This window comes from Aspergillus nidulans, chromosome VI, assembly GCF_000011425.1.
Source record: "Aspergillus nidulans FGSC A4 chromosome VI".
Classification (NCBI taxonomy): Eukaryota; Fungi; Ascomycota; class Eurotiomycetes; order Eurotiales; family Aspergillaceae; genus Aspergillus; species Aspergillus nidulans.
This window is the reverse complement of record NC_066262.1, coordinates 1,321,338-1,348,744: the sequence shown is the minus strand read 5'-3', so window position 1 is coordinate 1,348,744 and position 27,407 is coordinate 1,321,338. Positions and strand designations below refer to the sequence as shown.

The following is a 27,407-nucleotide window of genomic DNA, read 5'->3' as shown; positions in this document are numbered from 1 at the left end:
AATCGGGTTTGTGGACACTGAAGCTGTAGCAGGTGTAGTATAGAAAAGCGGCGGGCAGCTCATGTGTGTATAAAGAGTATTCATTTCAGGTGTCGACCCTAGCTGGACGTAATCCATATCCTTTTCTCCCTCTGTGACTGGGCCATTGCCATCCTTCCGCTCTTTAATTCTACCCTCCACACAACATAATGCAGGGTTCCAGTCACACCCTTCTGGCCTTTGGGCCACAGAGTCTTTCATTCGACAAACGGGCCCTAATAAAGCTTCGCGGCGACATCAGCAGTGGTAGGTACGGGCAATGGATTCAGGACACTATCGCCGGGTTACCAGGGTTCTGGACAGCCCTGTCCGAGGCACTCCCAGAGCTCAGGGAGTTGCTCCCTCCTCAAGAACGACTGCAGGATTTGGACCGACTATTAAATCACAGCATTGATGATATTGAGGAGGGGCTGAGCATATCCAACATGATCCTCACTCCACTAGTCGTCCTAACGCACCTTACGGAATACGAGCGATACCTAGCGACGAACCAACACACCAGTGACCGAACCACAGCCACCGGTTTCTGCACGGGGCTTTTAAGCACATTTGCGATTGCGAGTTCAAGAAATGATCAAGAACTTGCGAAGTATGGCGCGGTTGCGCTGCGGTTAGCCATGTTGGTTGGAGCCCTTGTCGATGCAGAGGAGAGACGGCAAGAGCTGCAGGGAAACGGACGATCTGTATCATATTCGATCGCTTGGATGAGTGAGGAACAGCAGCAGAGATTACAAGAGATTCTTGGCCAACGGCATCCAGAGACTTACCTCTCTGTTCGTTATGATCGTGCACGCGCGACGCTCACGAGTTCCGGCCGCGCCGCGGCAGACCTAGCACAGGAGCTGCGAGAGATCGGGCTGACCGTCGCTCAAGTGCGGTTGCAGGGCCGGTTCCACGACCCATCTGAGTCCAGAAAAGCATACACTGACGCCCTGGCTGATTTATGCAATCGAACACCTGAGCTCCAGTTTGCACCCACGCCCGCCATGTCCCTAGCCTATCCTAAAATCGACAATGCGAGCCTGCACGAAGTTGCAGTGCGCAGTATGCTTGTTCAACATTGCGACTGGTATGACACATTCAAGGCTGCCTATCCAGAGGTTTCAAGTCCCGCGCGTGTGGTGTGCTTCGGCTCAGAGAGATGTATCCCGCCCACGTTGGCAAAACGGACAGTAAAGATCGAAAGTCAACATCAAGCATCAGATGCCTTTGCCAGCCTCGACCAAGAAAATATGATTGCAGTCGTGGGAATGTCGATCAAGACAGCCGGTGCTGACGATGTGGACGAATTCGCTCAGATGCTGCGCACGGGGACGTCGCAACATCAAGCGATCATGGAAGATGATATCAATTTCAACACCCCTTGGCGTACCGACAAGGGCTCCCGGACTTGGTACTCCAACTTGATTCGCGACCGCAGCCAGTTCGATCATAGCTTTTTCAAAATGAGTCCTCGCGAAGCCGCCGCCATGGACCCGCAGCACCGTCTCTTTCTCCAGGCGGCGTATCAAGCTGTCGAACAGTCTGGATATTTCTTGGAGCCAGGCCACAATGAGACCAAGTTACCTGAAGACTCTGTTGGAGTTTTCGTTGGCTTTAGAACAAACCGACTACGACCAGCATGTCTCATGCTACGACCCAAACGCTTATACAGCGACAGGGAATCTGCGCGCTTTCCTTGCCGGCAGAGTTTCTCACCACTTCGGGTGGACAGGCCCGGCATTGACCTTAGATACTGCCTGCTCCTCCTCTGCAGTCGCTATTCATCTTGCGTGTCGTAGTATCCTGTCAGGAGAATGCTCTGCCGCGCTGGCTGGTGGTGTTGCGGTTATGAGCAGTCCTTTCTGGTTCCAAAATCTAGGTGCCGCCAGCTTCCTCAGTCCTACCGGCCAGTGCAAGCCGTTCGACGAGAAGGGAGACGGATACTGTCGATCAGAAGGAATCGGTTGTGTGATGTTGAAGAAGATGAGTGCTGCAGTCGCCAATAATGACCAGATTCTGGGTTGCATCGGAGCAAGTGCAGTACACCAGAACCAGAACTGCACTGCCGTGGTTGTGCCCAACAAGCCTTCATTGGCACCTCTATTCAAACAGGTTATTTCCAAGTCAGGTCTGACTCCAGCGGATATCTCGCTCGTCGAGGCCCATGGGACGGGAACCGCTGTTGGGGACCCAGCAGAGTACGCCAGTATTGCCGACGCCCTCAACGTTGCTTCTCGGCCAAGTCCGCTAATTCTTGGATCAGTCAAGGGACATATTGGCCACACTGAGGCCGCAGCTGGAGTCGTCTCATTGATCAAAGTACTCATGATGATGAACGAAGGCTTCATACCGCCACAAGCCAGTCACACCCGTCTTAGCCCGCGCATCACTGCTGCAACTGACAAGTTGCGCATCTCCACCTCGCTACGCCCGTGGGAGACAGACCAGAAAGCAGCGTTGGTCAACAGCTATGGAGCTTCAGGTTCCAACACGTCCATGGTGATTCTCCAGCTTCCAAAGCGCCACACATTTCCGCATCAAGGTGTGACCAAGGATGGATTAGCCCAGCCATTCTGGATCTCGGGTACAAATGAAGTCGAGATCACGGCCTATTGTGCGCGCCTAGCCGAGTATATTCGAACACGACCGACTGTACGGCTGGACGACCTTTCCTTCAACCTGAGTCGGCAATGCAATCGGACTCTCGCACGCCAACTTGTCTTCAGCTGTCGCTCCATGTCAGAGCTGCAGGCAATGCTATCACGTGGAGCTTCAGCTGAGGGCAGCAGCAAGGTTGTCCCTACAGAGCGCCCTGTGATCCTTTGCTTTGGCGGACAAGTCTCTACCTTTGTCGGCTTGAACCGCTTAGTGTACGAGAATGTTGGTCTCCTGCGCCGTTATCTTGACGAATGCGATATGGCCATGACAAACATGGGGTTGGAGAGTATTTACCCGGAAATATTCTCCACCAGTCCGGTTCAAGACACAGTCAAGCTGCAATGCATGCTTTTCGCGATGCAGTATAGCTGCGCGCGGTGCTGGTTAGATTGTGGCGTTTCGACCAGAATCGCTGCGGTTGTGGGACACAGTTTCGGCGAACTCACTGCATTGAGTATTTCCGGTGTCCTCAGTGTTCAGGACACCATCAAGCTCGTAGCTGGCCGGGCACGCCTGATCCGCGATCAATGGGGAAGCGATAGAGGCGCTATGATGGCAGTCGAAGGGGATGAGAGTACCATCCAGCAACTCCTGGAAGAAGCATCCCAGCAGACGCCGTCCGACCACCCTGCCACCATTGCCTGCTATAATGGCCCGCGCAGTTTCACGCTAGGAGGATCAACTGCTGCCATTGAGGGGGTAAAGGAAACCCTGCTTAGCAAGTATCCGTACATTCGGCACAAACGGTTGAATGTGACAAATGCATTCCACTGTAGCCTTGTCGGAAACATTGTGGAGCCTCTAAACCAGCTGGGCGAAGAATTGACGTTCAACTCCCCCGTCATTCATATTGAACATTCGTCTTCTACTCCATCGACCGGAGCGCGCCCGTCGTCCACGTTCGTCGCCGATCATCTGCGTAAGCCGGTGTATTTCTACCACGCGATTGAGCGTCTTGCCCGAGCTTATCCCGATAGTATCTGGCTTGAAGCGGGCTCCAACTCTACAATCACCACCATGGCTGGTAGGGCCCTGCGTCCGACCTCTGACATAGTTGGACAGTCGCATCACCATTTCCAAGCACTCAACATCACTCACGGCGGCCGGGGCTCAGATAGCCTTACTGAGACAACGCTCTCTCTGTGGAAGGAAGGCCTTCGAGTTTCATTCTGGCAGCACCACCCCGTGCAAAAAGACCAATATGAGCACCTGATCCTTCCGCCGCGGCAGTTTGCGAGAACCCGTCATGGACTGGATATTATTGCTCCCAAGACAGATCAAGGTGCAGCCCAGCAAACAGGAGTTCCAAAGCCAGATGGTCTGTGGACTTTCGTAGGCTATGAAGACAACAACAGGAGCCGGCCTCGGTTCCTTATCAACAGTAATTCCGAAAAGTACCTTGCGATGGTGGAGGGCCATGTCATGGCTCGTACGGCGGCGATCTGCCCTGCTGGATTGGAGGTCGACATGGCCATTGAAGCTCTATTCAGCTTGCAACCGGAGTGGAAGGAGAGACGACTCCAACCCATGCTAAGAGACATGGTCAACTCAGCCCCTGTTTGTCTTGATCCAATACGAAAATTCTGGCTACAGCTATCTGCTGCTGACGAGTCGTGTATGCTATGGGACTGGAACATCACAAGCACGCGTGAAGGAAGTAGTTCGAGTCTTCTGCATGTCAAGGGCTCCCTGCAGATCCGCAGTCCGGAGGATCCGCTCTACCGGAATGATTTTGCGCGTCTCGAGAGGCTCGTTCCATACCGTCAGTGTACGGATATTTTAGCCTTGGCGGGTGCACAGCCTGACGACCTGGACGATGAGATCCACGTCCTCCAAGGGCGCAACGTATACCAAGGCTTCAGTGATGTCATCTCCTACACACCCCTGTACCGTAGTCTTCGGCGGCTCGTGGGCCGTGGTAATGAGAGTGCTGGGTGCGTGATACGCAAGCGGTCTCATGAAACATGGCTCGATGTGCCGCTGAGCGAATGTTTTATGCAGACAGGAGGTATCTGGGTCAGCTGTATGACGGATCGCAGCCCAGACGATGTCTTCATTGCCACTGGGTGTGAGCTATGGATGCGGTCTCCAAGTCTGGCCGACGTGAAGGAGAAGGGCGAAGACGGCACTGAGAAATGGCATGTTCTTGCTCGTCATTTGCGCGTGTCCGACAAAGTATATTTGACAGATGTATTCGTCTTCGACTCGCGCACTGGAGCCCTAACAGAAGTCATCATGGGCACCAAGTTCAGTCGGCTTCCGAAGACCGTTATGCGCAAAATCTTGTCTGATTTCCATCCGGGCAACCCCAGTGTCCATGAAAAGGATATCGTCACTGCGGCGCCCAAGCAACCCATAATTCAGGCACAAGAAATCGTCTTAGCCGAAGCACCTCGGAAGCACAAGTCCGTGCAGAAACGAGATATCACAGGTCAAGTCTGCCAGCTTCTTTCCAGTGTTTCTGGTATTGAACCGGCGAAGATAAACCAGAATGCGGAGCTATCAGATCTCGGCGTCGACTCACTAATGGCCATGGAGCTCGCTCGTGAGATAGAGGGAGTATTCAAATTCTCACCAGATCACAACGACCTGCTCGAGGCTACTACGGTCGAGAAGCTGACGAACTATATCTCAAGCTCGATACCCGGCTCCTCGGCCGCTTCTGAAAATATCGACAATCACGGTTCTCCTAACGATACAGACTCGTCGGGCGAGTCGGACCCGGCGACCCCTACTGTGGCATGCTCTTCTACTGATGATTTTCGCGAACCATTCATCATTACCTCGTCTAGAGATGAAGCTGAGGTCCTCTCTCTTGCGGAAAGCGACGACACCTTCCTCAAATCGCAACGGCCGATTGTAGAGATGGCAAAACAAAATACTGACCGAGAGGAGATCGCTGAACAATACGTGGCTCGATATACAGCGGGGTTCATTCCCCCAGTGTCGTCGCGGTCATCCGCGCGAGAACACAGCGGTAATGTCGTGATAATTACTGGTGCAACTGGGAGTCTCGGGTCGCACCTAGTAGCGAGCTTCGCCCGCGACCCGTCCGTTCGTACAGTTATCTGCTTAAACCGGCGTAGCAAGACCCCGGGCACCCTCCGACAGAGTCAAGCACTCTCAACGCGCAAGCTACAACTGACGGAGGCTGAATCCAGCAAGCTTCGCATGCTTGACGGCAACACCAGCGAGCCGCATCTGGGTCTTGCAGCGGATGAGTACACCTGGCTCGCTCGGAATGCCACTCACATTGTGCACAATGCATGGCCCATGAGTCTAGCGCGTCCCATTCACACCTTTGTGCCTCAGTTTCAAGCGTTGCGAAATCTCCTTGACCTGGCACGCGAAATGGCGTGCAATTGCAGCCCGAACGGCATGAGGGTCGGCTTCCAATTCGTTTCTTCAATCAGTGTAGTCGGCTCCGCAGCCCAGCAGCGTGTGCTAGAGCAACGGGTTGATCTTCGCTCGTCCTTGCCCATCGGCTACCCAGAGGCTAAATGGGTATGTGAGCGCATGCTCGATGAAACGCTCCACCGTTACCCTGACCATTTCCGCCCAATGGTCGTGCGCCCCGGTCAAATCACCGGCTCTAGTCATACCGGTTGTTGGCCGCATACGGAGCATATGCCATTGCTTATCAAGACCGCACAGACTCTGCAGGCGTGGCCGGATCTTGACGGACCTCTGCACTGGGTCCCCGTTGACACTGTCGCTCAGACAATGGTTGATCTCCTTCTCCCTGGTATTGAGTCGGACTCGAACCAAACTGGCACAACCCTCAACAAGAGCGAACCCGACGCATATCCAGTCTACCACATCGACAACCCGGTGGGGCAGCCCTGGAAGGAAATGACGCCGATCATAACATCGGCGCTCAACATTCCCTCAGATAGAGTCATTCCCTACCAAGAGTTCCTTAACCTTCTGCGCTCCTCTCCACTAGACCGAGACCGCGAGATACCCGCAGCTAAGATCATGGATTTCTTTACGCGAGATTTCGAGCATATGGCCTGCGGCGGGTTAGTCTTAGACACAACGCTTTCTCAGGAGCATTCGGCCACGTTGGCTGCTCAAGGGCCTGTCACCGAGGAAGAGGTGAGGCGCTATATAGAGAGGTGGCGGGAGATGGGTTTCCTCACTAGTAACCCGTGACTATCTTTGTCTTCTTTGTCTTGTGTATTCCAAGCTGTCTGGTTCAAGTGTGGAGTCCTACTGGAGTTTTGGTTAGCTATACTGTTTTCTGAGTATATTAAGTCTCAATAGAATATGAAGATTCTGACTCTTTGAATTTGCTCCAGTGGGCCATTCTGGCCTTGCGCAGCGATAACCTCGTGCATCAACGACACAGGAATCACCCAGTGATGTCATCTTTAAGTTTAGTGGAGCGGAGGAGATATATAAGGTATCGGGCCCTGGGTCGACATTCCATAAATCATCCCAGAGCAGTAATAGCTGTTAGTCGCATCAACACAGATAAAACTTGGGACGAACTCGTTTTCTGTTGGCTGCTAACAGAAGACAAGCCTTGTCACTGTAGAGTTGATCACTACTCACTCACGTGATCCTACAGGGGCTAAGCCAGATGGGACAATACGTCCACTTGATAAACGGACCATGAGCTCAAAATCCCTGAGTAATGGGAAGTTTGGAGGACAGTACTTCAGCTTTAGAGCGTAGAGGCGAAACCAACTAAAGAAAAATCACATTGGCTATTACTAGAAACTATCAGTCTCTTAGTCGGTCTCTTGAGTGCGACACACAACAAATGTATAGAATGCGTTGACGGTAAGAGGCCATATAGTCATAGAATACGCAGCCTCCGGGCTACGACAAAGAATACCACAACCAGCGCGACAAGCACACCAAGAATGCTGAACCATGCCGTCAAGCTGTCCGCTTTGTCGGCCTGCGCTGGAACGGTGACGTTCATTCCAAAGAGACCGGTGACGAACTGGAGAGGCACGACTATGCCGGCGATGACCGTTAGCCGACTGAGGGCATGCGAGATCTGGTTCCGCATGCGAGTCGAGTCGAACGATAACTGGCTGAGGTACTTTGACTGTCCGCGCGAGAGCATCTGCTCGGCTGCGTCGAGGTTGGCCATCATTGTCAAGACGTGGTCCTGGATGTCACTAAGGTAGAGCCCCACTTGGGACGGAGAAGCACCAAAGGCATCGCAGTGGCGGGCAAAGCAACGAATGACGTCTGTTTTGTCGTTCAGCAGCTGGCGGATGTGGAGAACCTCCTTTCGGCAACGGTAGATCTGCTGAAGAGCTAGTCCGATGTCGTCAGGCCGGGTGATAGATACGCTATCCTCCATTGTGTCTACGCCCTGTTCAACTCGGCTAATGAACGGAGCGAAGCCGTCGACGATGTCATCACTGTAGACGATTAGCGACGATTAGCGCAGGAGATGGAACGCTAACAAGGAACGTACATGAGTGCATAACAAATCCAGTCACTGGTCAAGTATAAATGACTCTGGTGCTCCTTGATTCGACTTCGGACGTGGCCGACGTGGGGATTGCTGCCCATTGAGAAGCTGAGGACACCATCGCGGAACACGACTGCATAGACGTTGATTGGCGAAGTGCGCACTCCTTCATCTGATTCTACCCGGCGGGCGGGACGCAAGGATAGAAAGTAGTAGGGTCCAAATAATTCGATCTTCTCCCGTGTCTCCCGAATCTTGATATCTTCCGTTGTCAGCGGGTGCAGATTGAAGATGCGTGAGAGCGTCTCGATATCATCTTCGGAAGGTGCCGTCACATCCAGCCACCACAGTCCTCCGTACGTTCTATCCTCGAGAAGCGGGCAAAGCGGTTCGTAGAGGGCTTTGAGATCGTCGAGGCTCGAGGCCTGGATACAGGAATCCAGTTGCGAGGAGAAGAAGGTCAATTGCGTAGGCTCTGGGGGGATCAAATCCTTTTCATCACTGATTATCTGCGGCTCTTTGGCGGTCTTGGGGACCCTCCAGGGAAGCTTGAATGGTTTCATCCCCGGCTTCGATCGGGCAGCTGCAGCCCGAAGTTGTCTGTTGGTCGTGGGACTGCGACTAGTTGAGAGGAACCCGGGGCTCCGACGACGGCGACATCAATAAAAGAACGGAAAGATGACCGCATAGTATACTGAGAAACTAGTAGTCAAATAAGAGTACGTTCTAGAAACGAGGGAAGGGGGTCGATGTCACGGCAGAGCTAGAAAAAGTTGTCGAAAGGCGGCGACGAAGTCGTTCACGTGCCGGCAGTGAAGCTCAGCGTAGAAATTGCAGCCTAATCTATAAGGCACCAATAAAAGAAAATCTCCCAGTCCACGAGCTGGATTTTCACCCGAGAGCTCTGAAGATCGTCGTTTATCAATGCCGAGGTGGTATTGTTGTTGCATCATCCAATCTTGGACTTCCCAGCGAGTGGAATGATGTTCTTATTCCTCGATCAACAGGAGGCGATATATCCCTCCAATTCCACTGCAACCACCAACGCCTTGAACGTAGCCTAACCGTCTTGATATCCAAAATGTGGTGGGCGAAGGACCCAGAGACAAAGCTACTCGTCAAGATCGATTGGTTTATCTTGTCTTTCTGCTGCGTGACTTATTTCTTCAACTATCTGGATCGCTCCAACCTGACCAACGCGTATGTAAGTGGCATGGAGGAAGAGCTCTCCTTCCGGGGCAATCAGTTGAATCAAATAAACACTGTTTTCACTGTCGGCTATATACTCGGTCAAATCCCCTCTAATCTGGCGCTGACCTACTTGCGTCCACGCATATTTTTCCCTGCTATGATTCTCTGCTGGGGTTGTATGTATGCCTTCGATACGGGTTCGTACTGCGCTTACCACCGTTCTAGGTCTAACAATGGTCACCGCGGCTGTCCACAACCCACAAGGCATAATGGCGATACGCTTTTTCCTAGGAGTGGCCGAAGCAAGCACTTTCAGTGGCACTCATTTTATACTCGGGTCATGGTATACCGAGCGTGAACTAGGCAAAAGGAGCGGGATCTTTACTGCAAGCGGGCTCGCGGGCCAAATGTTCGGTGGTTTCATCCAAACTGGGATCCATTCGTCGTTAGATGGTGCTGCAGGGCTGTCCGGCTGGAGATGGCTTTTCATAGTGAGTATATTCCACTCTTATCCAGGGCGATTTCTGCCTCATCCCAGCTAACCATTCCAGATTGATGGCCTGATAACCCTTCCTGTTGCATTGTACGGAGCTTTCTTGTTTCCTGATACTCCAGCCACAACCCAAGCTCCATACCTTACATCCTCAGAGCGAGCTTTGGCCGTGTCCCGATTGCCGGTAGCGAAGCATGCCCCGATATTTAACCGAACATTCCTGAAAAACCTATTCAAGACCTGGTATTGGTGGGCGTTTGTCATTCTTTGGGTGATTGCAGGCGAGACGGAGTCATTCTCGTCCAATTCTTTGTTGGCACTTTACATGAAGTCGCACCCCACAAACCATTACTCCATTGCCCAGCTTAACAACTACCCTACTGGCGTGCCCGCTGTTGGAATTGTCTCTACACTGTTCTGGGCGACGCTTACTGATTTTTGGGGGGGTAAGCGGTATATTGTGGGTTATTTTATCGGCATTACTGGCATCATCACGCCGATACTTATTCTGACTCGGTTTGACTCAACCGCTACAGTCTTTGGTGCATACTATTGGGCCGGAGCCGTTTATGCTTGCCAAGCAACCTTTTTCGCATGGTGTAATGATGCGATGAGGATGCAGGAGGAACGGCATCGTTCTGTTGTGATTGCTAGCATGAATCTGGGCAACAATGCTGTCAATGCTTGGTGGAGCATTCTGTTCTACTCGGCAGATCTGGCGCCGCGATTCACCCGCGGGATGTATGCAATGATCGGTTGTTCAGTAGCATTGATTATTTGGGTTACAGCTATCCTCTTGAAGACTTTACAGGAGGACAAGGCCTCTTCAAGGCTCCAATCTCCAGCAGTGCCGACAGAAACGGGCAGGGATGTCGAGAAGTCCACCTGAATCTGCCTCTGCTACTCCTAGCTCCTCCTGATAACGGCTTGGTATTCTCTAGATTGAGGAGGCACGTTTTCAGCTCTGTAAGCGTGGAAACGATCACAACATCATAGTGCAGGTAGGACAATTCTGTTCAATTCAGCTCAAATCGGCTGATTCTGGTCCTTGCATCGAGTCAGAGACGATAACGTCTTCTCCACTAGTTGCACGGGACTCTAATAGCCATTTAAGAATGGCTCGCATGAGTTCCCATACCTGACCAGCGCTTAGAAGGAATCAGGTATTTTCCGTGTCCCCTCACGTGGGAAGCCAAGGCCTGCCTCCCTCGACCCTCTCACTTCGGCGCTTGTAACGATTGAATGAGAGCTCAGGTCCTCGAATGTCCTCCAGGTTATCACGAATTGCTTTTGCATTGACAATGTGCCGGGCTGCAATCACCTTTAGGGGATCCCGAAGTGCCAACTGTGTCGTCAAACGCCCACTTCCGCGAAAAGTCCGCATGAATGCTGCCAGGTCCGCCACTGACAAGTTTCACTCTTTGCACTTCTTCTCACCTGCAAGCCGTCTTCTTGTCGTGTTCATTTTGAAGGCCTCGCAAGTGGGTTACCCTCGTCCCAGCACGCATTGAGCTGCCCAACCAGATTTCAACCGAAAGTCCATGGTTCGATCCGAGACCCTCATGTAGCAACTCAGAGCAGTAGCTATTTCTAAATCACTCGATCCTTCTGCCTATGCTGCAGGTGTGAAATCCAGCTTGTAATCGCTCTCGATCGTTGAACAGGGTCCCAACCAATGCGGGTTCGCTCGAATTCGTGCCCCGATATATATCAGCGAACCTTGCGCTCACAACTTTCAGTCGTAAATGATTATTGATGTCAGCGTCCTATGGTGAAGCTAAGCTCGTCTCCGCCAACGAAATTGTTTATGGATGTGCTGCTCTGGGAGCACTTACTGACAGTCTGATTGCTTTCTTGCTATCCTATCAGCACCAACGGGCATTACACCTGTTGCGAGCCAGCTCCAGGAAAGATATCTGGCAAGGCATTGTAGCAACCATAGAGCCTGAATATAACTATGGTTGTCCCATGGGTGACGTAACCAAGCATTAACCGTTCATTAACAACGATTTGCCCGACTGCCACGCCATGTATCATAAGGCTCTCTGCGGCTAATCCTTCCCTTCTCATCTTATGAGTCTCCACGTCTCCTCAAGATGTAGGATTGACGCTGCCAAGCACGGTTTGGGCCAAAAATCCTACCAATGATAGGGTCTTCAACGAATTCATCCCCGCAGCGGCCTCTGTGGAGTATGTAAGCGGGCCATCGCACGGCCTATACGTAGTCCGCCTGCTGCCTCGGCCTCTCTTGATTCCTTGCCAGACGACATTAATCACCCCACATCTCTCGCAGGGCTAGACACAGATCTGGACTCAAGCATTTGCCGTTTTTTGTCACTTGCAAGTAGAGAAAACCGGGGCTCCGCAATGGCACGGTGGTATCGGGGAAAACCCGAGTCCCTTATTCGGGAAGGATTAGGCCCTCATCGGCACGAGCCCTGATGATCTTAGGCATACCGGACGAGGCTATAGTGCAGATTCAACCTAGCTTCCTTCTAGTTGATCTTAGCTCGACCGAGGCGTCGCTTGGACATCCAAAAGGGAAGCTCTAGGCGCTCAAGTTTAGAAATATTTCACAAAACAGCCATTATGAACTGGTCATGCGAGATAGATAACATGGAAGATATTGCAATCGACCTAGAGCTATTTTACGAGGAGTATTCCCCCCAGACTGTTCTTCTCCACGGGGTATTGAAAATTCTTTCAGCTCCGGAGTGGCACTCTTGAGTCCTTCTGTGCATGCGAGATCACAATATGGATCCCGTTGATGTTGCCGCTGAGGAAGAGCGCAAGAAGTCGCTATACAAAAATCGATGGCGCCATGTCCTGGATAACCCGAAGCTGCTGTTGATTGCCTTTTTCGCATCGTAAGTCCGTAGTTCACGTTTGTGCTTGCGATATCTGCTAACGTCCCTGCAGGTTGGGAGGGTTTGAGTACGGTTATCAGCAAGTCAGTGACTTGATCGAGTTCAATCAAGTTGATTATGAAGAAGGCTAATCCACAGCCTAGGGAGTGCTTGGCCAGTCGCTAGTGATGTATCGGTTCAACGACAACTTCCCATCTGTGGTCAACTCAACCAGCGCTACCGGTTGGCTGACTTCTGTGCTTCAACTTGGTGGTCTCGTCGGTTCCCTATCTGCGGGTATCCTTGGAGAGGTCTTCTCGAGAAAGTATACCATGTTCATGGCCGGTACGCGGTTCTCCAACCTTGTTCAAGGGCCTGTCTAACTTTGCTATGAAGCTTGCTGGGTCGTCCTGGGTAGCTACCTATATATCGGGGCAAAATACCATGACCCGGCCCTACTTTACGCTGGCAGATTCTTTACTGGTGTTGGCGTTGGAACATTCAGCGGTGTTGGGTAAAGAATATGTATGACACTATTTTTGATCATAACTGATGAATGACCTAGACCACTTTATAACGCCGAGCTGGCCTCGCCTGAGATGCGTGGATTCTTCGTGTCCTTTTATCAGTTCGCTACTATTCTGGTATTTACAGCTAAGTCTGGTCAGATCAGAGATCTCATGCTTACGACATCTTAGGGCATGATGATCGCCTTCTGGGTGGGCTACGGTAGCAATCTGCACATGGGCGGCACTGGCTCAACGCAATCGAATCTAGCCTGGCAGCTCCCATCAATCATTCAAGGAATACCTGCTGCCCTTCTTCTGCTTGGGATCTGGTTTCTGCCGTTCTCTCCGCGTTGGCTGGCCAAGAGAGGTCGAGACGAAGAAGCAAGAGAAACCCTCGCGTATATCCGCAACCTTCCTGTTGACCACCCCATGATAGACTTGGAACACAAAGAGATCAAGGCTGAGACGCTTTTCGAACAGCGCGCATTTGCTAAAGCCTTTCCCGGGCTGGCGGAGAAGGAGAAACAAAGCGTCGTCATGCGCGAGCTGGCGCAGTACTGGCATATCCTACGCAAGTGGGACGCGTTTAAGCGCGTTGCAACAGCGTGGCTTGTCATGTTTTTCCAGCAGTGGTCTGGCATTGACGCTATCCTCTACTATGCCTCGAATGTGTTTCAGGATCTGGGTCTCACTGGCGGAACAACCGCACTGCTGGCAACCGGAGTCACTGGAGTCGTCTTTCTCGTGTTTACCATGCCTGGTATGCTTCTTATTGACAAGGCCGGCAGGAAACCCATGTTGATTGCCGGGTCCGTGGCTATGTGGATCTTCATGGTCATCGTCGCCATCCTAGTCGCCAAGTTCAGACACGACTGGCCCGGTCATCCCGTCGCAGGTTGGGTGGCTGTAGTTTGCGTTTGGCTTTATGTAGGCGCGTTCGGCGCTACATGGGGCCCTGTTAGTTGGACACTAGTCTCTGAAATTTTCCCTCTCTCAATTCGCTCCAAGGGTGCGGCATTCGGGGCATCTAGTAACTGGGTAAGTCAAGCCAAGCCACTCGATTTACTGTAATCAGTCAGACGCTAATTCAGGATTACCTACAGCTCAACAACTTCGCCGTTGCATTCTACACCCCCGAAATGTTCAATATGTGGGCATTTGGAACGTACATCTGGTTTGCAGGCTTCTTGACTGTTGGTATCTTCTGGGTCTGGTTCTTCCTGCCCGAGACCAAGGGCGCTACGTTAGAGGAGATGGATCGAGTCTTCAAGAGCCGCACTGGAGCAGAGGACGCAGCTATGCTCGCACAGGCTCGCGCCGACGTCGGACTCGATCATCATGTCGTGCAGATGGCCGAGAAGGCCGCGATGGGCAGCGTGCATGTGGATGATGGAAGGTTCTCGCAGGAAGAGAGGGCTTAACAAAATGAACTTTAACTGTGTATGAGATGGACTGGTCAGATTGGATGACCTAGTGCCTTTATATTACCTTGGGCGACATTGCATTATTCCTACTGCCCTGCTCCCTATGCAGGTAGAATTATCCCTCCTGCGACGAATTGCAATACAGATGGAAAGTATGTACTCTATCAAGCAGTGAAACTAAGTCCTAGTAAGCTGTTCGATTGATCCTTTGGTGAAAACTTCATCCATTTCACGAATTCAGCTTCATTTTTCACCTTTCCTCTCCACCATCATATTCACCTCAGGAAGTATCTCAATCTTCTTGATCTCTATAATTCCCCATTTCATCTGCCTTCCAGCTTTATTATGTTCCAGTGCTCTCATGCATACGCTTTCTCTCGTTCGAAGGCTCCCCTCAATGCCTCATTAGCTTCACGGCACTCGCTGCATCTTATCAGACCTCGTACTTGTCACCATGAATGACCACCCTGGACTTGGCAAATCTGTTTTCGAGCAGATTAAGCATCACCTAGCCCGGAATGTCGTAGACAGCTGTATTGGCCCAGGTTAACTGCAATGGCTGTTGGCAAAAGCCATAGGAGGCAGCAGTTAGATGAGAACTAAAGATGCCTGGCATTGAGACAGTGTGAATTCTAACTCCCCAAGCGACTCCACTTTTATGGACTGGTATAGATTTAACTTGCAGTGCGTGTGTTCTAACTAGCGTCTCTAGATTGCTTCCACGCCCACCTTATTCACCTTAGGTATCGATACTCTTTCTGCTACGGCTTAGCTATCATGACGCAGACCTTGATATCCTCGTCACGCTTCTTGTGCTGATGATTCCAGCGCATCAAATGTCTGTGAATTGAGTTGAATCCGATGCAATATCTTTCTGGATGGTCGTCTTCAGTCTCAGTCTGGCGTGCTCTTCGTGGACGGTAAGCACCTACTCCCGGCGTTAAGCCTCCTCTGACATAAACCCGCTTTATCTCCATCCTCATATATAAAAACACCGTGGATATCCCAAGACCCAAATACACTGAACTGATACACCCTACACGTATCAGCTGCGAGATGGCAACATATCTCATCACCGGCGCGTCGCGCGGCCTTGGCCTAGAGCTTGCGGCCCAGCTGGCCGCATCGCCCCCGTCCGAAGTCAGCCTTGTATTCGCCACCGCGCGAGATATCAGCGCCAGCGGTCTAATAGGCCTGGCGAAAAAGTTCTCAGAAAGAATCGTTCCCGTTCAGCTGGACCCCAGCGACCCGGAGAGTTTACGCGCCGCGGTTGCACTAGTCGACAACCATCTTCGAAGTAGAGGGCTGGACGTGCTCATCAACAATTCCGGGGTGCAACCTATCACTCCTGGAAAAATTGAGATGGCGTATGTGTATTTCCCTTGTGTCCACGGGCGGGCTGCTTGTTGACATGCATTTAATGCCAGTGACGATCTCACCGAGGTGTTCCATACGAATGTCACTTTGACCCATTTCGTCACTCGAGCCTTCCTCCCTTTGTTAAGACAGGGGAATCGTAAGGTTATCACAAATATGTAAGGCCTTGGTGCCATGGGCCGGTACGCAGCTGACTGTTTCCTCCTATGTCCAGTTCGAGCACCCTAGGATCAATCTCCCTCAGCTCCCAGTTCTCAGGGAGTCCAGCCCACGCATACAAGATATCCAAGGCCGCGATGAATATGATGACAGTGCAGTACGCCCTTCAGTACGCAGACGAGGGGTTCACCGTGTTTGCGGTCAGTCCTGGTGTAAGCCCTCACCCCTTTTCCAGACTTCGGCGAGCCTCAGAAACACTAACAGCATCAACTAAGTGGCTTCGCACAGATATGGGTGGCCAGTGCGCCGACCTCCCTGTCGAAACAGGCGCAGAGCAAGTTCTGAAGTGCGTGAATAATGTTGGAAAAGAACTCAACGGGCGCTTTCTGAATATCCACGTTCCTGGCTGGGAGAATGCACCAGGTCCAAATCAGTACCCGGGAGGTGATGCGCCTTGGTAGTTTGGAGGTAGAGATTTAGTGTTGGCTTGTGGTCAGTATCAAATACAAATTGAACATTGTGGGTTTATAGCCTTAGCTTGGTCGAAGCTATGCCTTCCCTACAAAGAGTACCTATTCCTACTTCTTCTGACACTTGTTTTCATTATATTAGGCTTTGTTGAGTACTATAGTAGACCTCCGCCGTCTGGCTCCACAGCGATTTCACCCTAGCCAACTCCCGCGGCTGCTGGATAATGGCTCTTGAAGTTAAGCTTGCATACCCTAGAGGCGCATCGGTTGCAGTGACGCATTTACGAGTGCATCCCTTGACAGGTAATGGTATGTCCTACGGATCAAAATCATAGAGGCATGCTAGACACTCCCTAGCCCATCCCATGTGGGAACAACGTCTACTGATTGGGCACATGTGGTGACATACTTTTGCCTGTTAACCTATATCCTGCCTGGGTTAGATAAACTGGCTATAGGCAATGAAGGCGTGTCATCGGTTTCTAGATTATCTACCGAGAGAGCTACTGAAAGCTTGCAAGACATGCTACCCTTTGCCGGAGTCTTTTTTCAAGTGTAAGGTGCGATCCGTGCTTGCTGTCATCAAGACCGACACCGTATATGCCTGATGAAATTAACAACAATGATCTTATATCAAACCAACACCTTTTCTTGACAGCAGGATTCGCTGAGGTCATCCTTGCACCGCTCAGCTTCGGGGACGGGATATCGGAGCTTTTCTCTCGAGTTCTCTGTAAGCAGGATCCGTTATGCCCCGTGAATGGGAAATACTACAGGAGAATATCTCGAGTAAGTGCTCGTCTGGGCCGTCTTATAACGCCTGGTTAAGCATTCCGGCGGAGTCAGCCGCACGCTAGTCGTGGGCCAAGCCTCGTGTAAGGGCCAGAGAGGATACAGAGACGAGACGCCAAGTACACGCCAAAGGAAGGGTCACCGTGCTCTTATAGGTTGGTTTGGCCAAGTTCGTCGCAAGGACTGACGTATCGATTTGCATTGGGCTGCCGGTGCTTGGAGCTGACGGGATGTACAATATTCGCACATCTACCAGCCTTGTGAGGACTACGATTGGCTCTGTCCGGTGACAGCCGTCTCTCATTGAAGAGGAAACTGTTTTACCTCACTCAGGCCAGATGGTGATGCCAGATTCTGCGATGAGCTGGAGAAGACATAAGGTGCATGTACTCCCGGCTGACCCTGGTAGCATAACTTGTTTCCTTTGGCACCATACTTTTTGATATTGAGATCAATCCAAATGCTCATTCCTTACAGCATGTCGACAACAAATGTAAGCATTATTGGTGCTGGTCTCTCTGGCCTAGCCCTTGCCCTCGCCCTTCAGCAACAATCTAACGTATGCACGCTTTATGAAGCCCGCCCTGCAACCCTCGATATTGGGGGCGCACTCATGCTCACCCCCAACGCGCTGCGTATCCTCGACTCTATAGGCATCTACGCCCGCCTCAAGGACAACGGCTATAGCTTCGACAGCTCTACTTCACTCCCACGACCGCAAGCCGTCGACAGCTACGAGTTCGGCGGGGAGGCAAAGTACGGATACCCAGCTCTACGCATCTACCGCAGAATTCTTACCAGGGAACTCTCGGCCCTCGTTGAAGAGACAGGGATCCCAATCGTGTACAACAAGTAAATTCACCCGCGTGCTCGAAGAAACACCATATGATGTGATATTCGAGTTTGAGGACGAGACTACCGCAACAGCGACCATCCTTGTCGGTGCAGATGGTATTCACTCCAATGTCCGCAAGTACTTGTACCCGGACCTCTAACCTATTTTCACGAAGGCGATTGGCATCAACGCTGCCATCCCGACCTCCCAACTCAAATTGCCCGAGCGGTACGACCTTCCCGTGACTATCAGGACCATGGGGCATTCATCATCACCCCGCAGCAGCCAGACAGGAGCGAGGTGTTCATCGGGCGGCAGAAGCGCGCACCTGAACTGGACCGGGAAGGCTGGGCTGGGATCATGCTGTGCCAGATCCTGCTCGTTATCCGCACATCGTATCGGGGAGAAGATTGCCGTTTTCATGGCCCTCGGCGCTGTGGGCTTCCAGCTCCTCACCTAGCTTGTTCCGAGCATTATCGAGGAAGCGGTTGCAGTAGCCATACTGGGTGTGTTGCTTGGACCAGTCTTCCCGTGTTCAACAGCGGTGTTTGTGAAGCTGTTGCCAAGAAGGATCTAGCTTCAGAGTTTGAGCTTTGTCGCGGCCCTGGGGAGCAGTGCAGGAGCGGCCTTTCCGTTTATGACGGGCATTCTGGCGCAGAGAGTTGGGACGATGGTGCTGCATCCTATCTGTCTAGGACTGTATGCGGTCATGGGCGTGAGCTGGTGTTCTTAGCCTAGGATATCGAAGCGGTCGGAGTAGGGGATAGCGCATATGGATGATACCAGGCACCCAAAAGTTGTCTTGAACGTGGTCAGCGGCAGAATATCTTTCTTGACGCTGGACTACTTCGCCAACAGGCATACTGTATATCATGGCGGCTTCCCACTTGAATTCTTCATAGATGCAACACCTGGGCGAGGTATTTTAGCGGCGAAACACAGGTAGAATTCACACGATAAAACGCCAGTAGAGAGCCGATGAAGCGCAGGATAATGGGTCAAAGCCAGCCCTGAAAAACTATTACCACTGTATTGCACATTCTGACCTGAAGCCACAGATAATCCGACGCCTCCGCCTGGAATACGAGCCGTGGGCCCAAGTAGTGGCCCAATTACTGTCTTGAAGGACGCTAGTTCGTGTAAGAAAACAATGGATACGATAATACTACCTCAAGAGTAATAGGTAGGCCTAGGCGATCTTCCAAAATGAAAATATTATCCTTGTAAATATGAACAATGCAGATCGACCGTGATGTTCTAGGCCATGGTATGCAGACAGTTCAAGTGCCCTACTTTGCTCTTCGAAGAGGTTGCAATCTACCCGTGGACATCTATCTAAACCAGACAACATCAAAGATCATAAGTGCCAGAATCTTTTAAAAAGCGAAAAAGCCTATAGCTCGTCGTCGTCTACTGCCGGTCTAGCTCGTTCGCGAGAGGCACTGCATTGTTGGAGCAAGCCGACAACCTACCGTCGGGACCCGGTACGCAAGCCATCTCGTGGCGTGATAAATATGTATATATTACATATAATATATACAGACAAGGCATTTCAGACGTGGCCAACCCGTCAAGCGGGGTAATTCTAACCAGGCTGGGTTTAGACCTGCGTTCGGATGCCATCAATGAGTCAATCTTCGACTCTACGTCTTTGATAGACTCTGCTCATAAACTAACAACTGGCTTTCCTCACCAAGAACGTTGCCCCAGCATCTAACCCTGAGCACATCTAAATTTCGACCTCGTCGCCCATTGCCCTTCAGCAACCCATCACCATGTCCACGCCTTCAGCCTCCCAAAACCCCGTCGACGCCCCACCACACGTTCTGGAACTTCTCTTCAAGCTTCACAAAAAGTCTCTCGAGCAGGAAGCTGCCATTGCCCAGTCCAAGGAAGGCAAGATATTCTCCGCCAGCGTCATCAAGGACCTGGGAGACAACCGCCCCAAGGAAGACACAATTGCCGAGTTCGACAAGTTGATGCTGGACAAGTTTATCGCCCTCGACGAAGACAAGTGCCAGTTCACCTACCAGTTGATTACCGCCATGGGGGCCACAAACGTCGTTGAGGCGGGCACTAGCTTCGGTGTCAGCACGATCTACCTAGCGCTTGCGGTCGCAAAGACCAAGGCGGCGATGGGCAAGCCAGGCGTGGTCATTGCGACCGAGAAGGAGAAGCAAAAGGCTCAAATTGCGAGGGATTACTGGAGGCAGTGCGGCGACGAAGTCGAGAGCCAGATAGATCTTCGAGAGGGGGACCTGCTGGAGACATTGAAGGAGAATCTGCCCGAGGTGGATTTGCTCTTGTTGGACAGTGAGTGCCCTCAGCCTTTTTGATACTGATCTTTTTTGGGGTAGTCCTTTTTGGAATAAACCTAACCATCCGTCATAGTCTGGTCGAAGCTCGCTCTGCCAACTCTGAAGACAGTCCAGCCTCGTCTCCGGCATGGCGCCGTAGTCCTGGCTGACAACACCATCTCTGGCGCCGAGGGGTATGCCGACCTTCTTGCCTACCTCAGAGATCCAAATAGCGGATTCCGCAACATGACGCTGCCTTTTACAAATGGGTTTGAGATGTGCGTGTACCTGCCGGAGCGGAAGTGAGTCAATGGAATGCTTGAGTATGGGTTACGTCACGGTGTCCATGTACTGTCTAGAGAGATCAGTCTTTCAAAGGCGTGTTCCGAGTGTTAGGGTATGTCGAGCACTGGTTCGAGTGCGGCAGTTCTAAAGACATCTATGAGCGGAGAATGACCCATAGAGACCGCCATAGTCAAGTACACAGATAGCAATAGTTCAATATCAAATGACAACAACATACATAGAGCCCTGAAGGATCACAGAAAACGGATCAAAATGCCTTTTCCGAATATATGCATATATCAAAGCTTGCGTTCAAACAAGCAGATAGTGTAGAAGGGTGATGAATCGCTACGTAAAATAGAGGCAAAATAAATATATCAAAATTAAAATCAAACTATTAACGTATAAATGAATCTGAATATAAACATAAACATAAAGATAGAGATAGAACATAAAACTGAAAACTTAATAAATGCAAAATAAAATTGTCAATGTGTCTCAGTAGGTTAGACGTTTGTTCATCTCTTCCAGCTCTTAAGGCAATTATACCCAGGAAAAAAACCCCTGGGTTCCTCTCGATGTATGCCGAAGATACAAAGGATGAATATGATCTATCCCACATTCTGCACAATTGGATTGCTTTTCCAATCTTCAAGATACGGCACTTGTGATTGCGTGACGAATCATGCCCACTGCGTCCGGCTTATAAGTTTGTATGAGCTGGGAATATGGGCGCCGCCTGTTTCAGGCCGTGTTTACTTCTTCCAAAACAGCCATTCGCATGCGTTTGAGTCTTATCTGGAACGACGCCCAAATGTATCAAATTTCGGCATATCCCGAGGGATCGACGCACGGGCAGATATGACCGCAGATTTGACTCAATAAGGAAGTGGCTGCGAGTCTTAAAAAAACTATATGGAACAATGCGAGTTTGAACTTGGAACATTTGGTTGTTTTACCCAGTGTGTGAGTTCTTCGCTTTCACATAGTCTGGATACAAATTCGGACGACAGGAACGCGGCCTCGCGAGCTACCAACTACCGCTCACCCTCTTCTCTTCTTTTGGGAACCTTCAAGGCCAGGTCATCATGGCCAGTGACGAAAGCAAAGAAACGCATGTCCAGTATGGAAGTGAGGAAGGAAGTATCGACCGAACCCAAACAGCAGACGATGGGGAGAGAAGCCAGATCTTTGACAGTGATAGCCAGCACCCAAAGGTACCCCGACTCTTATACGATTTCAGAGTATGCTATAGCGTGCACTAACGGAATCAATAACTTCCAGCTCGAGAATACTCGCCTAATAATGGTCCTCGTCGGCTTCGGCATGTCCTTCGTCGGCTCCCAGATCCAGCCGCTCCTGTTCGCCCCCATCTTCCCTCTCGTCTCATCTTCCTTCAACGCCTCAAACCTTCTCTTCTGGTTCACATGCACACAGCAGATTGCGACCGGTGTGGTGGCTCCATTTTCAGGGTCCTTGGCCGACCTATTTGGACGCAAGTCCATCACGCTGGCTGGGATCCTGTCTGCCATGGTCGGGATGATCCTCTGCGCTGCAAGTCCATCAGCCGGCGGGTACCTGGCCGGGCAAGTCTTCAATGGGTTTGGAATCGCAGTGCAGGAACTCATGGCCATTGCGGCAATCGCCGAGATTGTCCCTACCCGGTACAGAGGCTACTACATTGCAGCCGTGGTAGCGAGCTTCCTCCCCTTCGCGCCGGGAAGTCTCTACGGCGCATTGATCGCGCAACACAACTGGCGGTACTGTGCGTGTATGGTAGCGATCTGGAATCTTCTGACAGCTGGGATGATCTGGTGGTTTTATAACCCACCTCCCCGTACGAACACGGCCGGCTTAAGCAAGATCGAAAAAGTGAAACGCATTGACTCCATCGGCGGGCTAATCATGACTGCTGGCCTGGTTTTCCTTCTTATATCGCTGAACTGGGGAGGGCAGCAGTATCCCTGGAACGAGGCAAAAGTCATTGCCTTCCTGACGCTTGGGATCGCGCTGCTGATCCTGTTTTTCGTATATGAAAAGTTTTTCGCAGCGTACCCCATGTTCCCTTCGACGTTACTGAGACACCCAAGGACGTTCACGGCGCTCATGGTGGTTATTCTCCTCGCAGGGATTAACTATGTTGCCCTGCTGGTCTTCTGGGTCCTTGAAGCAGTGAGCGTGTTTGATTCCAGCCAGTTTGAGCTCGGGGTTCGGACCATGCCGTACGGATTCTGTATTGTTGGCGGTGCTATCATCTCTGCCATTTTGATTTCAGCATTTAAGGGGCATCTGCGACTTATCATGACGGGATTCTGCGTGGTTCAAGTGGTAGGTAAGTGTCTCACCTCACCACCAGCACCCCGTCTGCTCCTTCGTTTTATAGACTCCACTGACACAGGCAGGAATTGGTTGCATGGCCGCTATCAGGACCTCTGACATCTCCACTGTTTGGGCGCCCCTGATCTTCAGCCTTCTGGGCATCGGCGGTGTCCTCGTTCCAAATCAGATCATCGTGACGATAATCTGCCCTGACGACCTCCTCGCAACCGCAACGTGTCTGACAGCATGTCTCCGCGCCGTAGGTCAGGTCATCGGCACAAGTATCTTCTTCAATCAGTTTACGTCTGCGCTGGTCGCGAATACGTATAGTCATGTTGTGCCGGCGGCGATCGAGGCAAAATTCTATCAGTTCAATATGATAGCGCCGATGATGGAGACGCTTGTTACGACGCCCTGGAAGGAGTGGGTGGTTACTGTTAAGGATACAATTACCCCTGAACAGGCGACTATTCTGCATACTGCTGTCGTCGAGGCGTTCAGACTTGCGTTCGAAAGGGTGTGGTATATATCGATTGGATTTGGCGTCGCAGCTGTGCTGGCCAGCGTGTTGATAGAGGACCTGGGTGCGTTGATGGACGGGCATATTGCCGTGAAGTATCTCTAGGCTTAATGGCGGCAGTTGTGAGCGACTCTGAATGTTTGTCTTAAATCCATCAAAATGAAAAGCTTATTTGAGATGTTCTCTCTATATCCGTTTATGCTTGAAAGCATATCAGAGCTAAACCACTGGACAGGCGACATATATCTCTATCATGCCCATTACAAGCCCTTCTCCTTCCATTTTCCAGAACCTGCTCGTATCTCCCAATGGAAAATCCAGCAGCGAGTCTTGTAGCAGCAGGTAGGGGACAATGTACTACTTGATGAGACCCGCCACAAAGCAGAACGCAACCCCGGCCTTTTGCAAGGCAACCGCCGACTCAACATGCCCGTCAGCCAGAACAAAGTAACTTGCAGTGACTGTCAAGAACCCCAGATCAACGAGGGGAACACCAGAATATATGCAACGTTGCTCGGCAGAGAAGCAACTAGGAAGGTAAACACGAACACGGCCTACAAGGTCATGAAGAAGCCAGCGGATTTATTGTACTCCACTGTATCTGTACCGCCGTAGACTTGGGCAACCTCAAACGCGGGTGTTAGGCGGGCGCCGTAGCCGGCATAGAAGAGACCTAAGCGAGGCGCTATTGCTGAAGCCCTATTTTTCATAATGGGGAGGGACTGATGGGCGAATATGCACCAACCGCGCTGAACGTGTACGCGAACCCATTTCCGATACTCAGCTCCCACTGCGCAGTGACCCCGAGCCCAAAGGCGACCATGAAGAAAAAGTTCGCGACGAATGCATTCTTTGTTTTGACGCCTCGGTAGGAGTATTAAAGTCCCATCCGAAGTCTGCTCGCGAAGGAAATCTGGCTTTATAGTAGGCGATGCGGAGGTGGGAAGGAGAATACCGTTGCAGTCTGGCAGCGGCCTCTCCGCCACCTGATCGAATTTGGGGGGATAGAATGATAAGATAAGCTCCGCGAGGCCTTTGTCATAGTGCGTACATTATTTTGCCCCTTCTCACTGCCAGACCTCTGTTGTGAGCATTACCACCATCCCACCTCTCGTTGAGACGAGACATTTTCAGCCAACTTCCTCAGCTACTCTTGAACCGAATTAGTGCGTGAAGGCCGTCGACAGAGATTAGTTTCCTTGCACTAGTTCGTTGGCAATTTATTACGGTTTACCTGCTTTTGGGCTTTCAGTGGGCGGTGCGGTCTCCTTGACCACTTCGGATTTGATATACACGTGTTAGTTGACTACATGCATACCGCGTCCATTATCAGTCAGCCTTTACATCTTTGCAACCTCCACCCAACCATATGGAACGTGTGTGTGGTCGGTTAGTGCCTATATCACGATCAATAGTCATCTATCCTAGATAAGCAATGCAGCATTCATTCGGAATGGCTGTCCGGCAGATATAATATATCTGATATTCAAGTTGCTGTCACCTGCTGAACACCATAGACTTTGCCTTGAGAATCAGGATTCCGGGCAATTGCTGAGCCATTACTTTACTCGAAGATTCAGTTCACCCCGGAAAAGAAGCTGCATTTCTCTGGTCTTGAGGCCCCTCCGCCTATCGCCCAGCTTTTACGGACTCTCATTTCCAACCCTCAACTGGCGGCTTACATCAAAAGCTTTCACTTAGACGGTTTTGCCTGGGCCGCAGAGGCAGTCCGATTCAAGCATCTTCAGATTATATTTCCCACGGTCAGCTCAACGAACCGGTCGTTTTCATCCAACGGTCTGGAGTCCCATAGAGAGACTGGTGGAGTTGGGAACTCCGTAATGGCTCAGCCGATGCTCTTGTGCGCTGCTTTTATCGCAGCTTCAAAGTCTGGAACATCTACATCTTGGCTACACTTTCACACGACAGAGTGCGTTTACTGGTTTAATGCTCCAATCAGCAGTCTGCGAGCCTGGAACCTATTAGCTGGTGGAACCTATTAGCTGGGCAATTTCCAACACCTTCAAGAACTGTCATTCCTTCGTTTTGAATATGGAGACAAAGGATGCGGCAGGATATCAAGAATACTCCAGCTATCTTGCATTCTTCTATCTACCAAATCTTCGACACATGTCTGCCTCCATCCATAATCCGGATAAGTGGGCATGGCCCGCATCATACCCACCTGTTCCATCAAAGCTAAAATCCCTTGAAATCTTCTCCTCCGTATACATCGCGAACCTCACTCTACCAAAATCGCGTGGCGATTCCGCGGCACTCGCAAACTTCAACATAACACACCCGCCCCATCCGCCGGCCAGCCATACACCATTATCTTCTGCTCCTCCTTCGTGCTCTCCCCCAAGCCCACCTGCACTTCAAACCAATCATGTCTTTTCCAGAACGTCGCGCCAGTCCGCAGCAGGACATTACAAAAATTGTCTTCTTCATCGGTACTGGGTGCACGCTGCAATGCATGAGAGCGCGGGAGCGACAGGAAACCATGTCAAGGAGGTCAGACTCATTAATTTGAACGCCGCCGGGGGACGAGTAGCCGTAGACCGTGTATGCTTGGGTGTTGAAGGCGGTCCGTTCTGTCATTGAGAGAGCAGGGTTTGTGGGCCGGCTTGAGATCTCCCGGTTCTGTGCATCGTCTGATGCTCTTCGTTGCCCAATATGAGGGAGAAGGTCCCCGTTGATAGGGAGGAAGCGGTCCATGGTTTGGTGGCAGAGAGTTGACAGGCAGGCTAGGGCGATGGCAACAAGAACGCTGCTAAACAGCATGTTCTATTTAGGGTATTGCCTTTAAGTATCACGTGGCGCGACCTCTGAGCCCATGATCGTGCTCTAGGGGCCATATGGAGGTAGGGACCGTTATTATTATATTGGAATGTGGTTACTTACCACGCTAAGCTGCCAAGAAATGGGTTGGATCATGTTTTCTGGAAACCCGCTGGGTTTTGGAACTTAGTAGGTTATTTAGTAGATAACGAAATAGTCTGTTGGTTAAATTACTCTATAAACTAGAAGACGGCATCTGGGCTGCCCAAAACGGCCGCAGTCGACGCCGTTTTTTGCCGTCCATCTGCCACCGCTTCCGCCACTACCCAGTGCACTTATACCCACGCACCGCTAGGAGTGACTTGCACTGGCACCATGTGTCTTTGGCTTTACGTAGCGCGCTAAACTGGAGTCCCCTGCGCCCTGTCAGGGCGGGCTTGGGGCTGCCAGAGTCAGGACTCGGCATCAACATTATGATAGAGTACTAGGTAGTGTAGCTTTCTTCAGTGTCTAGACGAATATATGTGTAGATATGAATGGGTTAGGAAAAGTTGTGCAGCTGACAAGTGCCGTCTACTCGACTGTAGCCAGTGTATATTATATGGACCGGATTGATGTAAATCAAAATGATGAGGTCCATTAGCTGCAATCTGACAACTGAAGATCGTCATCAAGATAAGGGATCAGCCATTAGATCAAAATTGAAAGCGCGGTTTTGGACTCTGATCCTTGGGATGGCTAGTAGCCATAGGCATTCTGGACCGGAGGAGAGACAATTAGTCCCGTCGCCTGCAGCACACAAACGCGGCAGCCAAAGCCGGCGATATGCTTAGATTTGGTTGGATTTCGTGTGGTCTACATTGCATGATTCAAGCTTAGATGAGGTGCTCGCGGATCATCAGGCATAATCCAGGTCGAATTTCGACTTCTGGCAATCGGCGTAGATCTATCATGACAAAAAGCCTTCAGCGAATCTGTCGTATGTAAAGAATG

At 51.1% G+C, this 27,407-nt stretch overlaps 10 protein-coding genes across 10 annotated transcripts, besides 1 other annotated feature; 7 read left to right on the top strand and 3 right to left on the bottom strand.

Annotated features, from left to right (window-relative positions):
- Positions 1-27,407: part of a sequence feature (contig 1.54 513..183474(-1)) that runs on past both edges of the window.
- ANIA_03230 (protein pkfA) lies at positions 189-6,969 on the top strand (the record flags this gene model as incomplete). The annotated part of the gene is made up of 3 exons (XM_655742.1): positions 189-1,628; positions 1,660-6,777; positions 6,946-6,969. The coding sequence occupies 3 exons, from the start codon at positions 189-191 to the stop codon at positions 6,967-6,969; spliced, it is 6,582 nt and encodes a 2,193-aa protein (XP_660834.1).
- Positions 7,349-8,679, bottom strand: ANIA_03231 (magnesium transporter CorA family protein; the record flags this gene model as incomplete). The annotated part of the gene is made up of 2 exons (XM_050612514.1): positions 7,349-8,063; positions 8,120-8,679. The coding sequence occupies 2 exons, from the start codon at positions 8,677-8,679 to the stop codon at positions 7,484-7,486; spliced, it is 1,140 nt and encodes a 379-aa protein (XP_050468427.1). The 3' UTR covers positions 7,349-7,483.
- On the top strand, positions 9,013-10,689 carry ANIA_03232 (putative MFS pantothenate transporter; the record flags this gene model as incomplete). The annotated part of the gene is made up of 3 exons (XM_050612513.1): positions 9,013-9,483; positions 9,533-9,798; positions 9,859-10,689. Exons 1-3 carry the CDS (start codon positions 9,198-9,200, stop codon positions 10,687-10,689), a joined length of 1,383 nt encoding a protein of 460 aa, XP_050468426.1. The 5' UTR covers positions 9,013-9,197.
- On the bottom strand, positions 10,981-11,265 carry ANIA_11379 (uncharacterized protein; the record flags this gene model as incomplete). Its single annotated transcript, XM_050612512.1, has 2 exons — positions 10,981-11,204; positions 11,238-11,265. 2 exons carry the CDS (start codon positions 11,263-11,265, stop codon positions 10,981-10,983), a joined length of 252 nt encoding a protein of 83 aa, XP_050468425.1.
- On the top strand, positions 12,555-14,576 carry ANIA_03233 (sugar porter family MFS transporter; the record flags this gene model as incomplete). Its single annotated transcript, XM_655745.1, has 7 exons — positions 12,555-12,667; positions 12,720-12,750; positions 12,811-12,991; positions 13,119-13,171; positions 13,301-13,309; positions 13,345-14,193; positions 14,259-14,576. The coding sequence occupies 7 exons, from the start codon at positions 12,555-12,557 to the stop codon at positions 14,574-14,576; spliced, it is 1,554 nt and encodes a 517-aa protein (XP_660837.1).
- On the top strand, positions 15,636-16,576 carry ANIA_03234 (uncharacterized protein; the record flags this gene model as incomplete). Its single annotated transcript, XM_655746.1, has 2 exons — positions 15,636-15,946; positions 16,171-16,576. 2 exons carry the CDS (start codon positions 15,636-15,638, stop codon positions 16,574-16,576), a joined length of 717 nt encoding a protein of 238 aa, XP_660838.1.
- Positions 17,856-19,114, top strand: ANIA_03235 (uncharacterized protein; the record flags this gene model as incomplete). Its single annotated transcript, XM_655747.1, has 4 exons — positions 17,856-18,133; positions 18,231-18,328; positions 18,388-18,927; positions 19,071-19,114. The coding sequence occupies 4 exons, from the start codon at positions 17,856-17,858 to the stop codon at positions 19,112-19,114; spliced, it is 960 nt and encodes a 319-aa protein (XP_660839.1).
- On the top strand, positions 19,906-21,017 carry ANIA_03236 (O-methyltransferase). The gene is made up of 2 exons (XM_050612511.1): positions 19,906-20,525; positions 20,604-21,017. Exons 1-2 carry the CDS (start codon positions 19,988-19,990, stop codon positions 20,813-20,815), a joined length of 750 nt encoding a protein of 249 aa, XP_050468424.1. The 5' UTR covers positions 19,906-19,987; the 3' UTR covers positions 20,816-21,017.
- On the top strand, positions 21,883-23,738 carry ANIA_03237 (uncharacterized protein; the record flags this gene model as incomplete). Its single annotated transcript, XM_655749.1, has 3 exons — positions 21,883-22,038; positions 22,079-23,122; positions 23,178-23,738. The coding sequence occupies 3 exons, from the start codon at positions 21,883-21,885 to the stop codon at positions 23,736-23,738; spliced, it is 1,761 nt and encodes a 586-aa protein (XP_660841.1).
- ANIA_03238 (uncharacterized protein) lies at positions 25,590-26,570 on the bottom strand (the record flags this gene model as incomplete). Its single annotated transcript, XM_655750.1, has 3 exons — positions 25,590-25,612; positions 26,018-26,420; positions 26,538-26,570. 3 exons carry the CDS (start codon positions 26,568-26,570, stop codon positions 25,590-25,592), a joined length of 459 nt encoding a protein of 152 aa, XP_660842.1.